This window comes from Micropterus dolomieu, linkage group LG17 (assembly GCF_021292245.1).
Source record: "Micropterus dolomieu isolate WLL.071019.BEF.003 ecotype Adirondacks linkage group LG17, ASM2129224v1, whole genome shotgun sequence".
Lineage (NCBI taxonomy): Eukaryota > Metazoa > Chordata > Actinopteri > Centrarchiformes > Centrarchidae > Micropterus > Micropterus dolomieu.
This window is the reverse complement of record NC_060166.1, coordinates 33,614,797-33,626,990: the sequence shown is the minus strand read 5'-3', so window position 1 is coordinate 33,626,990 and position 12,194 is coordinate 33,614,797. Positions and strand designations below refer to the sequence as shown.

The window sequence follows — 12,194 nt, the reverse complement described above, 5'->3', positions numbered from 1 at the left end:
GATGTTCTGAGGTCACTGAGCAGCTCCTTCAGTGACAGGCTGCTGCGTCAAGGAGAGATACCGCAGGTCTTTCCTTCCTGCTGCTGTCAGACTTTACAATCAGTCCTGCTCCCAGTAGACTACATGGACAAAACACACACACACACACACACCAAGACTGATAATCTGTGCAATTCTGTAGATACAGCTATTTACTATTTATTCTCTTTACTTTTATTCATTGTTTGTTAATTTTTAGAGTCTGTGTCTTTTATACTTTTTGCACTATGCCCTGCTGCTTCTGTAACATTGGGGACATTGTTGTGGGGTTAATAATGGATTTTTGAATTGAATTGAATTGAAACAGTCCCCCTTCAGTTAATTTCCATTCAAAAAGGCACCGTCATCCATGCTACTTACTTGCAGCCTTTTCAGCTTGCCAAATAAACAAACACAGATGCAAAGTTTTGTATGCATAATTTATTTTTCACTGACAATGTTGATAAACAAATACACATTACGAAGCCTGGTACCTCCTCTCTGGAAATGACAGACAGATGCACAATAAAAGCAATGGTACACAGAGCAGCATTTAGGGCAACACTGACAAGCTGAAAGTGTCCAAAAAAACCTGCCATCATTGCACTGAACAGAGGAATGCTTTCATGCCAAGACAACATAAAACATTGTTGTTGCTGTGATCACTTAGACACTTTCCAAATTTCCAAACTTTCCAAAACTTTCCATTTCTTGTCCAACACTGAATCGTTGCCCAGTGGAACTGCAACATGGACACTTGTTGTCTCATCATGAAATCATTGTCGGAAAGTTATTTGAGCATTGAGCATAATACTCCACACAAGGGACATATGTATGTCATTGTTATATATCTGAACATACAGCGGAACATTCTGTATGTAAACATACAATTTGCTGAAATGTTATTTCCACTGATTCACAAAAAAAGTTTAAAGGTTTGATTGCACATAAAGCAAACTGTGAGAAAGTTTAAAGATCAAGCTGACAGCTACAAACTTAATTTTAGAAGTTGAAGATGCCTCTGCTCCGACAGTCGTCTCCAGTCTGCATTTTTATGTACAGTATTGAAAGTTCTGTTGTAGAAGCTGCCATTACATTATAGGATCCCAGCTGCTGTGAATGCTAAAAAAGCCATGTTTGGACACTTTGTGTTGGATTTCCTGTAAAAAGCTGGAAGGACAATCAGTGTAACATCAAATAAGGAAAATATGCAAAGCACAGAACCTTTTCTTCTGTTTTTCCCAGGCCCTGACAGCTCTCACTTGACATAATAACCTCAGAAAGTAATCAACATATGGCAAAACATGGCAGCTAATCCAGCGTTGTTGGATTAAAATGGTCAGTTATATTTACATTATTAAGAACAATTAGTTTCACTATAAAAAATATGACATGCTTGCTTTAAATTTTTTATAATTGATTTTGAAATAAATCATTAAAAACAATCAATGTCACATTGCTGTTTTGAATGCTGCCACGTACATTCATGGCAGCTGGCACATTTTTTATGACCACTGGAGGTTTTATATGGATATGCAGTAAAGTATTTCTCAATCTCCTCATCACACTTTTGACATTACAGAGAAATGTTTCTAAATTTGTTTCCTAATTTGACAAACAATGTTAATAGTGTCACTTACATGAAGAAGGGAAGTAAATATGTTGTTATGGAAAACAAAAAGTTTTCTTTTGATGTGTGTGATGAGAAACAATTTTATGAAAAAGAATATACTGTATATCATTTAGGAAATTCAGGACAGTATTGTTAGATGGCATCTGTCTGAAACAGGAATAAAAATAGTATCATGTCATCTGCGGGCAACCTTTACTAAAGCATGTAGTTAGGTTTCGTGAAGTGTGAGAGATGTTTGGCAACACAGTTTCAATAAAGGTAAAACTGTTTCACGGTTTCATCTGTTTCTGCTCTACATTGCTCTCAACATAATGTAGAATGTATGTAAATTTGACTTTCAAACTGAGCTTAATGCAGTAAAATTCTTTGGTTTAGGATTTTCTCTGCCATCTCAGTGGACGGAGTCCTGATTATTTAGCTGTCTATAGTTAAAGAGAGAGTTCTACTCTAAGCCTTTTTGCTGTCACAGTTTATGAGCTGAGGTACGTCATAAGGCTTTTTTCCTTCAAAAAACAAACAAAACGGTAAACACATTTCCAATAGCCCTGCGATGGACTGGCGACATGTCCGGGTTGTACCCTGCCTTTCGCCCGATTTAAGCTGGGATTGGCTCCGGCCCCCCACGACCCTGCATGCAGGATAAGCGGTTGACGATGGATGGATGGATGGACACATTTCCAATAAGTTAAAAATGTTTTTTATTACCCTTCTGCTCTTTTTCCATATTTCAGTGTGGTGCATTCGGTGTCAAACCCCAATTTCCTACAGTCAGTCTGAATGCAAAGGTGTCTTCTTTCAGACCATTAACAATACTCAGTCATGCAGAGTTTAAATAATTCCACTTAAATATTCAAAAAGGTCTTCCTACTGACTGGCAATTGTCCAAATATCTAAGTTGCCCTTATTAGCCACACCAGTGATATGACTGTAGAGATGTCAATCTGTTGGTTCAACACTTGACTGAAATATCTCAACAGCTAATGGATGGATGGGCATGGATTGGTAGACATTCATGGTCAATTAAGGCTGAATCCTGAGGACTTTGGGGTAGTCCCCCAACCTTTTATATAGCGCCACCAGCAGGTCAAAATGTCCTTATAAGCTAACAACTGAATCCATATCTGCCACAGCTGTACTCTGGGATAAATAATAAGATAGCATATTGACATGCCAACATAAACATGCAGTGCAGCTGTGCAAACGCTGATAAACTACAGCTTTAAGTAATTAAAGTTGAACCAACTCAGCATCAAAGAACTGAGCCTGAAAAGCGGTCAGTCAGAGATGTCCTAAAATGGCCACTGTACAAAGGATAAACCCTTTTGATTGATAACAAGGCCTGTTCTCAGGTGCCACCGTTTACATTTGTTGCTCCGCTAGAGGTAAGGATCAAACAATAGCAAAGTTGTCTCTCTTAATTTACCCAACAATTTTGTTTTCCAGCATGCAAGCATTTCAGTCTTATAGGTGCTTCTACTGTGGCTATTCCATCGTGGTTATTTCATCAATCTTATCCCCATTCTGGCTTGTTAATTGCTAGTGGAAACTTTTACCCCAAGAATCTACATCTTCATAAATGCATCTGATTTCCACCTGTCAGGCCAGAAGACATCAGACCCTGTCAGTGTTAGGAGTTTCCTCCATCCACTGAGCTGATAAGTTTGGACCTCTTACAGTATGCTTCCAGGTAGAGGTTACTTCCTAACACTGAGTATGGTCATCTGTAGGCACTCCTCCTTCAGAGCCACCAGTTCTGTTTTGTAGCTGCTTGTCTTGCCTACATCAGTGTACACACAAGGTTGCTTCTTTGCTGACAGCGGTGTATCCATAGTCACTGAACCAGCATTGAGTATGTCCGCATGCGATGGTGAGGAAGAGGAGCCCCTGTGGCAAGCTGCAGACAGTAAAGCTGAGAGAGCTCGGCCCACATCGTGTCTAGCCCCCTCGTTGACAAAACAGTACAAAATGGGGTCGGCAACGCAGTTAAGGCTGGTCAGCGCCAAAGATACATGGTACGCTGCAAACAAGCTCTCCTCTGAGCCGCAGTCACAAGGCTTCCTTAGAAACATGACACTCCGCACCAGGAGGAGGATGTGGTATGGCCCAAAGCAGAGCAAAACGATCAGGATCAGACTCAATGCTAGCCGCTTAATTTTGGCCTTTTCCTGACGCTCTGTTGAGACGTTGCAGCGCACTGCTGCCAGGATCCCTCGGTAGGCGACAAGCATGGCTGTCCATGGAGCGAGGAAGCCCAGAAATGTCCTGTAAAGGTTCATCCCCGCCACCCAGTCCTGCATGGGATACTTCTCAAAGCAGAAGGTGTGGTTGAACCGATCCTGGAAGAGCTCATCGTGGAAGAGAGGAGCAGAATTGGCTACGATCTCAATGGTCCACACCATGATGCTGACCAGGACAGCTGCAGGGAGTTCAGGAGAGGAGAGCATTATTTTGGAATTATAGACAAATAAACACAGCTGACAGAGAGTTCCCAACTTTCTGTTGATTGAATGACACCGTGTGGCCTGAATACCATCTGTTTTGGACAAAAATGTTATCCATGAGGATACAGTACTTTATGAAATGACATATAAACCTCACTACCACCCATTTACAAAGCCAGGGAAACCAGGGCTTGAACCCATGATCTTCTTGCTGTGAGGTGACAGGGCTAACCACTGCACCACCACACCGCCCGAAAATGTTTTTCCAATTTCGGGAAAAAGATATTTCCTGAATTTCCTTTTGTATTTCTAGAAAAGTTAGTCTGGGGCCTTGTTTATGAACTGGGCTTAAGGTAGGTATCATTATGTTTGATTAAAAGTAATGACTTTAGCAGACATCCTCATTTTAATTAGCTATTTATTAAAACTTCTTTTGACATGGAAGTGATCTTATCTCTACACAAACTGAATTTCCTGTTATGTCAGGCAATGTCAGATTTGAAGACGCACATCCTCTCCAAGCTCAGCAGCAGGACGGTTTGGGGAACTAATAATCAAATACAATATCTTTATCCTGCAAAAACAGGATGTGATGCAGTGTGTTGTATATCAGATTTGAAAGTACTCTTGTATTATTGGGAAGTTACTTCCAAAACATTTTTTGAATCAGAAGTGCTAATGACACAATTGCATGTTTTTAACCAAGCTTATATGGTGTTTGTTTTTTCTATGGAGCAACCACAAAATGCTGTGAGCAATGATGAATATGATTACATTTAAGTAAACATTCCAGAACAATTTTAGAAATTAGGTGCCTAAATTTAGTTTTTAAAGGCTCATGTTCACCTTCAGATTCTTGAACACAGGTAGGAGGTAATATCCATCGGCAAGAGAAGAGAGATAGAACGTTTCAGTCCTTAGACCTTCATCAGGTATAGGTCTAAGAAGAGTGTGCTGCAGTTCTTTCTTCTCTTCTAATCTAATCTTTAAAAGCACCATCATTTGGTTTAATGTAAATTTGTTTTAGTGCAGATGTGTTATTTCAGAAGGAAAGCCCATCCTTAACCCTACATACCTGTTTTGATTCGTCGAACCTTGGCAAAGCGCAGAGGATATGCCACGGCCAGGTACCTGTCCAGTGATATACAGCAGAGGAAGGCGATGCTGACGTAGATATTAGTGTAGAAGATGAAGCCAAACAGCTTGCAGCTCTCCTGACCATGGATCCAGTCATCATGCTGTAGGAAGTAGTCGATCCACAGGGGAAGAGTGGTGATGTAGAGGAGGTCGGCCACTGACAGGTTGATCAGATAGATGCCAAGTTCATTTCGTTGGCGTACCTGGAGGGATGAACGCAATGAAGGGAAGAAAAGAGTGGAGAGGAAAGAAAAGATAGGGAAGAAGGGGTGTGAGATGGGTGAGGGATGGAGATTAAAAGTTAAAAGAGAAAATGAACAAAGACAGACAGAAACATTGCAATGATAGAGAGAGTAAGAGTGTCATTGTTTGTTCAACCTCTGTGGTTTTTGTATACATAAAGTCAAACAGCCTGTAAAAAGTCTGTGTTTCCGTTTTAGGCAAACTTGAGATAAAATAAAATGCAAACAATGTGTGTATTACCATCAGCTGCAAATCATTTGGCTTCCTGAATGTCAAAACACGACAAATGCAAAGTCTCTGAAGGACTGATTAGGTCTGAATGTACAGTATTATTGTTGTTTTGTGTATGCTCTGACTGGACTTGATAAAATACTGCAACTCAAGGATGCACAACCACAACAAAGGGTGAGGCAACAACAAGAGAGAGGGGTGGACAAATATTTCAGAGCAGCAGCTCTGCATGTCCACTTTACTGATTCTTTTAATCTTTTGATTTGTCATTACTTGGACTGAAATCCAGCTACTAGGACACAGCTCTGTTTCCCATGCAGTACTGATATTACAATGTTAATATATAGGCAGAACCTCCCCTGGTAAATAAACAGCATGCAAAGTACGTTCAAGTTTTGGATTCAGTGCATGTGTTGTCATTAATGAAACTGGTGGCTCTCAGCAGAGCAGTTAATGCTGGCAAGCACGGAAGGGGACTAAAATAACCATAACACCTATGAGACAGCGCACCTGTGCTCCTTTGTGTCATGGGATATATCTCGAGTGTGTTATTTGATATTTCCAGGCTCCTTGCCTGAACCCGTAACCGGATCCTGGTTCTTGCAGGACGTCTCAAAGCTCTTATTTTTGCTCCGAGGAGCAAGAAGGATTTCCTGAGGAGCCATGAGCGAGGACACACAACAACAGCCTTCACGGTAGTCTTTAAATGGCTGACAACGCCCCCCATTGGATAGATTGATAGATTATAGATTGATTGGACGCTGCAGCTGTTCGGATTGATCTGATAGGCTACATCACAACATCACTGGAGTTTCATACCGGTTGAAGACAGATAACAGATTAAACTCGTGTATCGCCCCCAAGTTTTTTGATTGACCATCAAGTTCAACCATCCACAGTAATCTGTGTTAATTGTTGGTCTGAACAACAGAAGAACCACAAACAACTTTCTTCAGTGATTTAAAAGATTTGATGAGTCACATAATTTAAATTTTTCCTAAAACATTTAATAAATAATAAATACTGTTCAAAAGACACCATGATCATATTTTTTCAATAATGACTTCACAACCAGAATATCAACAAATACGGACGCAAGTAATGAATAAATAACACATTCTTCTAGTAGATGTGATTCCTGTGCAGTTCACGTGACGCTTCCGAGGAAAGGACATCTAATTTCTCTAAAAACATATTTCCTTGTTTGGTCTCTCCTCCCATGGTTTCCTTGGATCTCTCCATGCATCCCCAGTGGGAGAGACTAAGATGCAAGGACTAGTCGAAAGAGAGGGAAACGTGGATCCAATTAAGAGACTTGGGATGTACCCACTTTATGTCTGTGCCAGGGTTCAAACTGAACGTAAAAAGTTGGAGAAGTGGCCTTGATGTTGAGATGGTAGCAAAACTATAATCTAATGTTGAAATGCCTCACTTTTAATGATGTTTGTGGTTGAAAAAATACGAGTTAGAGAACTCTCTTGAATTAAAAGTCAATAAGAATTCTTCCTGCTGCTGCCAAAGCAAACTGACAGTTTGTGGGAAGCACTGGAAATGGTTGACGCTGTATGGGAAAATCTCTCGAGTGCTCTGTTGACTATATGTAGCAAGCAGTGTCAGACATGATACTCGGGAAATAATGCCATGACATTACGGCACTATAGTGTACCATTGCAGCGTGAGGACAGTGGTGTATCTACCTTTCATTCCTTTGAGTACAAATAAACCTCTTTAAGAAAATGTCTTTTTGAATCTTAATAGGTCTACCTGCTTACTGAATTCAATTCTTTTTGCAACCCGTACTGAATCTATTTAGGCTTAGCGTTTTAACAAAAATCTAACATAATCTCAGAAATAAAACTCATTGACTTATTTGAATGCTATTTATCTAAATGCCTATAAAGACTTTTTTGACACTGGGGAGAAGCTTTGTTGAGAGATTCATTAGATTCTAAACACTATAAATCAGGGTCTTTTTACCAACTTGGATCAAACCACAGCCCAACTAGGTTTGAAACCACTTTATTAGAGTAACATGTTACTGGCAACACAGGTGGCAGGCTGCATATGGTTATCTGTGTATGTGTATGGGGGTGTGTGTATGTGTGCTTTTGTGTGTGTGTACTAGTGGACCTTACCTGCATGTAGGCAGCCCATAGGGCCATGCAGTTAGTGGGCAGCCCCAGAACAATGACTATGATGTAGAGCGTGGGCTGGAAATACTGGTCCACCTTACTGTCCACATCACAGAACGAGATGTTGCACATTGTCCTGTGTGGAACGCTCTGGTTGTGTGTGGGTATGTGCAGGTGTATGATGTGTGTTCAGCTAATCTCAGCTCTGAGTGTCCCTCTGTAGTTTCACTATATTCCAGCTCCAGCAGTTTGACAGTGACATGCCGACTCTGGCGTCCTGCTCGGCTACCACACGGCTGTCCAACATGGAGCAACAGAAGAAAACAGAACTGTCATTTCCAGGGCATTTCATGATTCCTGCTTAGACTGCTGTCCTTCTCGCCCAGGGGCCAGGGTTTGTCATGATCCTCTCTCAAGTTTCAAAATCAGCCCCCGCTTCTGTCAGCGTGGAGCACAAGAGGAGAAGAAAGAAAAGAGCGAGGAATACAATGTAGTGAAATGAAAGCTGCCTTATCGAAGCTGTGCCAGACCTCCTGCGCCTGGACAGGGCCTCATCAATCTTTTAAAGATTAGAGGCCTGCCAGGTCCGCTGCAAGAAGGAGAAGGTTGAACATCATTGTGTCCAGGGGGAGGGGGGTGTGTCTCAAGGTCCTGACTCCTCTGGGATGTTCACAATAAAACACAGGAATGACTTTACAGAGCTTCACCACTCTGGAGCGGACAGGCCGTCCATTAACTCTGGAGTCCTGAACATCTGCGAGAGAGAGAGAGAGAGAGTTACGTTGCTTTAAAAAAATACAATAAATACAGAAGAGTTGTTTTTGTGTTGTTTGTATCACCTACCTAAGATAATAAAACAAATAAAACAGTAATGTAAGGTAAGGTAAAGAGGGCCGATTAAAACAAAAAATGGAACAACAGTATTGACAATGTCTTGTATTGCTTTTATACACGTCACTGACATTTTGGAATATTTGGAAACTAGAATTTAACACAAAAGTTCTTTAAGTTTGAACAATGTCTGCACAGCATGATTATGTGATGTTAAAACTTTAACTAAGCATGATGCTTTTTGTGCAGTAATTTACATTCCCCAATATTTTCAGGAATGTAAAAACAGAAACAACAATGTCTCTAGACTGCAGAATTCATTTTGCCCGCTTGCCTTGTCAGATGTCAAGCTCTCCATTAAACCGTGTCTTTCAGGCTTATTTCGATTTGTTTGCATATACTTTAAATGCACTACAGTTTCTTGTTACAAGACTCAGACTTGCAGACTTGCAGATTTTAGGCATTTGGTTTTGCCATTTGACATTAGGGGAATGACACTAGTACAGAGACTTTCTACCATCTGGTATAATACAGAACATGCTGACACATCGAACAGGCAAAGACCTTGCATAGAGTGTAAGCCTTCTAGTAAACATGACCTGAATATACATGTAAAATAGAGAGAGCAGAATAGGAGCTCAGTTTCTGTTTCATTCCTCGACTTCTCACGTTCTCCACTCTGAGCTCAGCTTCTGTTTATAGATCTTGGACCTGTTTGATGATGCGTGTGGCTGATATGAGTTAACCTATGCTTCCAATTACTTTACTTAAATATGTTCTTAAGTACTGTGAACTGCCTTCCTCCAGAGTTTATGTATGTTTCAGCTCATTTTCATTTCTGTTAGATCAATAGAAAAGGTTTTTCAGTCTGAAAAGCCAACTGGATGCTGCAGCTTTTACACATTTCCGTAAAATATTTATCACAGAAATGTCCTGCTAGCACCCACCAGAGGCTGTTTTTTTCCTCATCTTAAGCGATACACAATAGTTCATGGAATCAGAATTCCTCTTCTGGGGGTAAAGTTTGGTATAAAATTCAACAAGATCACCAAGAGTTCATACTTTGTGGAACATGAAAATCCACAGCGAATTTCATGGTAATGTGGCCAGTAGATGTCTTGCGTATAGTTTGACCTAAATGTGACACTAATGAAAGGTCATGTTATAACTGAAATTGACAGAGTTTATTGTAATAAGTCCATTACCATTTTGTACCATGTACATCACAAATGTCATGGCAATCTAGCCATATCATTGACTGAGTACAAACCTTGGTGTTTTCACATTCACTCATATTTAGTATTTTCCCATTTTCATAAATTCATATTATATCCTTGTTCATGGTTATAATACTTTTTTTCTTTTCTTATGTTTTATTTTTCTAACACCAGCAGCAGGAAGGACGGTTCCCAAGGTGTCGGGAAGGTGGGTAGTTCGAGAATGGAGTCAGAGGAGGACGTGGAGAGCCAAGCTAGAAAGGGAGATGACATGAAAGGATTTGTAAATAAGAAGCGATGCAAGTGAGACGAAAAGGACAGATGAGACATGTTGTGTTGGGTTGATAGCTGTGACACAAACAGACGGTCTTCAGAGATTCACAAAAGGTCCAAAAGTTTGTCAGAGAAGAACTTGGGGATGTGCGGTATGCGTCACGATAACATGAAGTGGGTTTATTATTGAGTGTGTGTCAAAGCAGCAGCAAGATGAGAATTCTGAGAATTAAAGAGTATGAAGATCATAGCAGTTTGAATTGCTTCCTACTGTGGTCAGAAATAAAAAAGAAGGGAGTGACAAGTGGTGTACCGCTGTTAGTAGAGGACGAGTCATTTCAGAGTACTGAAGATGTTTGTGAGGCAAGAAAACTGACAATATTCCAACAAACGGAGAAGGAGGAAAGTAATTTGGTGTGTCTGACCTTTGTCGGGGAATTGCCAGAAAAGATCTATTTGGATTATATATGTTACAGGGTGAGGCCGTGTGAGACAGCTCCACTAACATGTTTCTGTTGTCAGGGATATGGACATGTTGCTGCAGTATGTGGAGGAGTCAGAAGATGTGGGTGGTGTGGGAAGAACAACTGTGAAAAGGAGGAGCGCATTGAAGAGCAGGAGCAAGTAAAGCATTTACACTGTGCGGGACATTGCCATAAGGGGTCAGCACAATGTCCAAAAAGGAAATCGAACTCAGTAAGATCAGAGTAGAAGAGGGCTTAAAACAATAAAAAAGAAGAAAAAGAACACCAGCTCAGGACTCAGTAACATGTTACTGTTATATTATTACTTTTCCCAGTAACTAGCAGTGCAAGAGATTACTATTTCTAAAACAGTAATAATATTCCAATTACTAATCCAAGTAACGCTGTCTTACTATAAGATAAGATAAGATATACTTTATTGTCCCCGAAGCAAAATTTGTTTTGGACTCTTGATCTGTTCTGCAGCTTTACAAAGACAACACAAAATACAGAAATAAACATCTCTCAACACACATGCTCTCATATACATTAGACAGGTACCTATATAGTAAGCACATTAACTTCTTCTTCCAGTGGCAGTTTTTGATTGAAAAACCCTGTCGGCTGCATTCCCCACAAATGAAGCACAACCCTTACACAATGGGATATTGCACATTACTAGAACGCAACATCCTTGATGTGAATGCGCAACTGCACGGCAGGTCAGCGGCAGTTCAAGTCTAGCTGGCTTATGTTGTTCAAGCCAGCTGTTAGCAAAAAAGCTAAAGCAAGAAGTGTAGAAGAGGTGTACTTTCAAAAGCCTTAAGTATTGCCATTATTGTGTCACAGTCTAAAATGCAAAGAACATTGTTGTCTATTGTGAACTTTGTGTGACCAGCAAAAAGCTTTTAACTGCGAACAATTCTACATCTAATTTATTGAAGATCTGCTAAAGCAACACAGCATTTGAAACCTATGGAAAGACACTCACACTGGCCACTACTGCCAGTGATGCATGCACTCGTCGGGAGAGAGTGGCATTAATGTTTTATGTTTTGTAAAAACACTGACTTGCCTAACGTTACTGCTCTTATGAATGCATGTGCAGAAACAGTAGTTCAAAAGTCTGGATTGACTTGCTTAATTAATTAATTAATTTCAGCCACTGCATCCTCCTTGCTGCTGTTAGGAATATACAATTAGTTCTAAAGTCGGGAGACACTTGATTTGTTTTTTATTTTGTTAAATACTGTATATGCATCTGGTTTATGAGGCTTAATTAGGCTTAAGTGGATTCATTTCTAATTTAAGCTGCCAAACAGGATGTAAAAAATTAAGCTGCCAAACAGGATGTCGAAAGTATTGTAGTAACGTAATGACTAACATAACTAGTTACTTTTAATACCAAGTAAGAAGTAAAAAGTCACTTATTACAATTTCTGAGTAATTGTAGTTGTAATGCTGGAACTTACAGTAATTACCTGAGTACCTATGAGTAAGCTAGCCACATTAGCCTTTAGCAATGGTAACAACAATGTCTTATATGAAAGAATGGCACTTGAACACCACACACT

At 40.1% G+C, this 12,194-nt stretch overlaps 1 protein-coding gene across 1 annotated transcript in view; it reads right to left on the bottom strand.

Moving 5' to 3' along the window:
• Positions 1-439: 439 nt before the first annotated feature.
• gpr4 (G protein-coupled receptor 4) overlaps positions 440-12,194 on the bottom strand; it is a 49,375-nt gene continuing 37,620 nt past the window's right edge. Inside the window, exons 2-4 of the mRNA XM_046075041.1 lie at positions 7,839-8,589; positions 5,168-5,432; positions 440-4,067 (exon numbers count right to left, since the gene is read on the bottom strand). Of these exons, the coding sequence (XP_045930997.1) occupies positions 3,346-4,067; positions 5,168-5,432; positions 7,839-7,967 (1,116 nt within the window). The 5' untranslated portion in view covers positions 7,968-8,589 and the 3' untranslated portion in view covers positions 440-3,345. The remainder of the gene's footprint in view (positions 4,068-5,167; positions 5,433-7,838; positions 8,590-12,194) is intronic.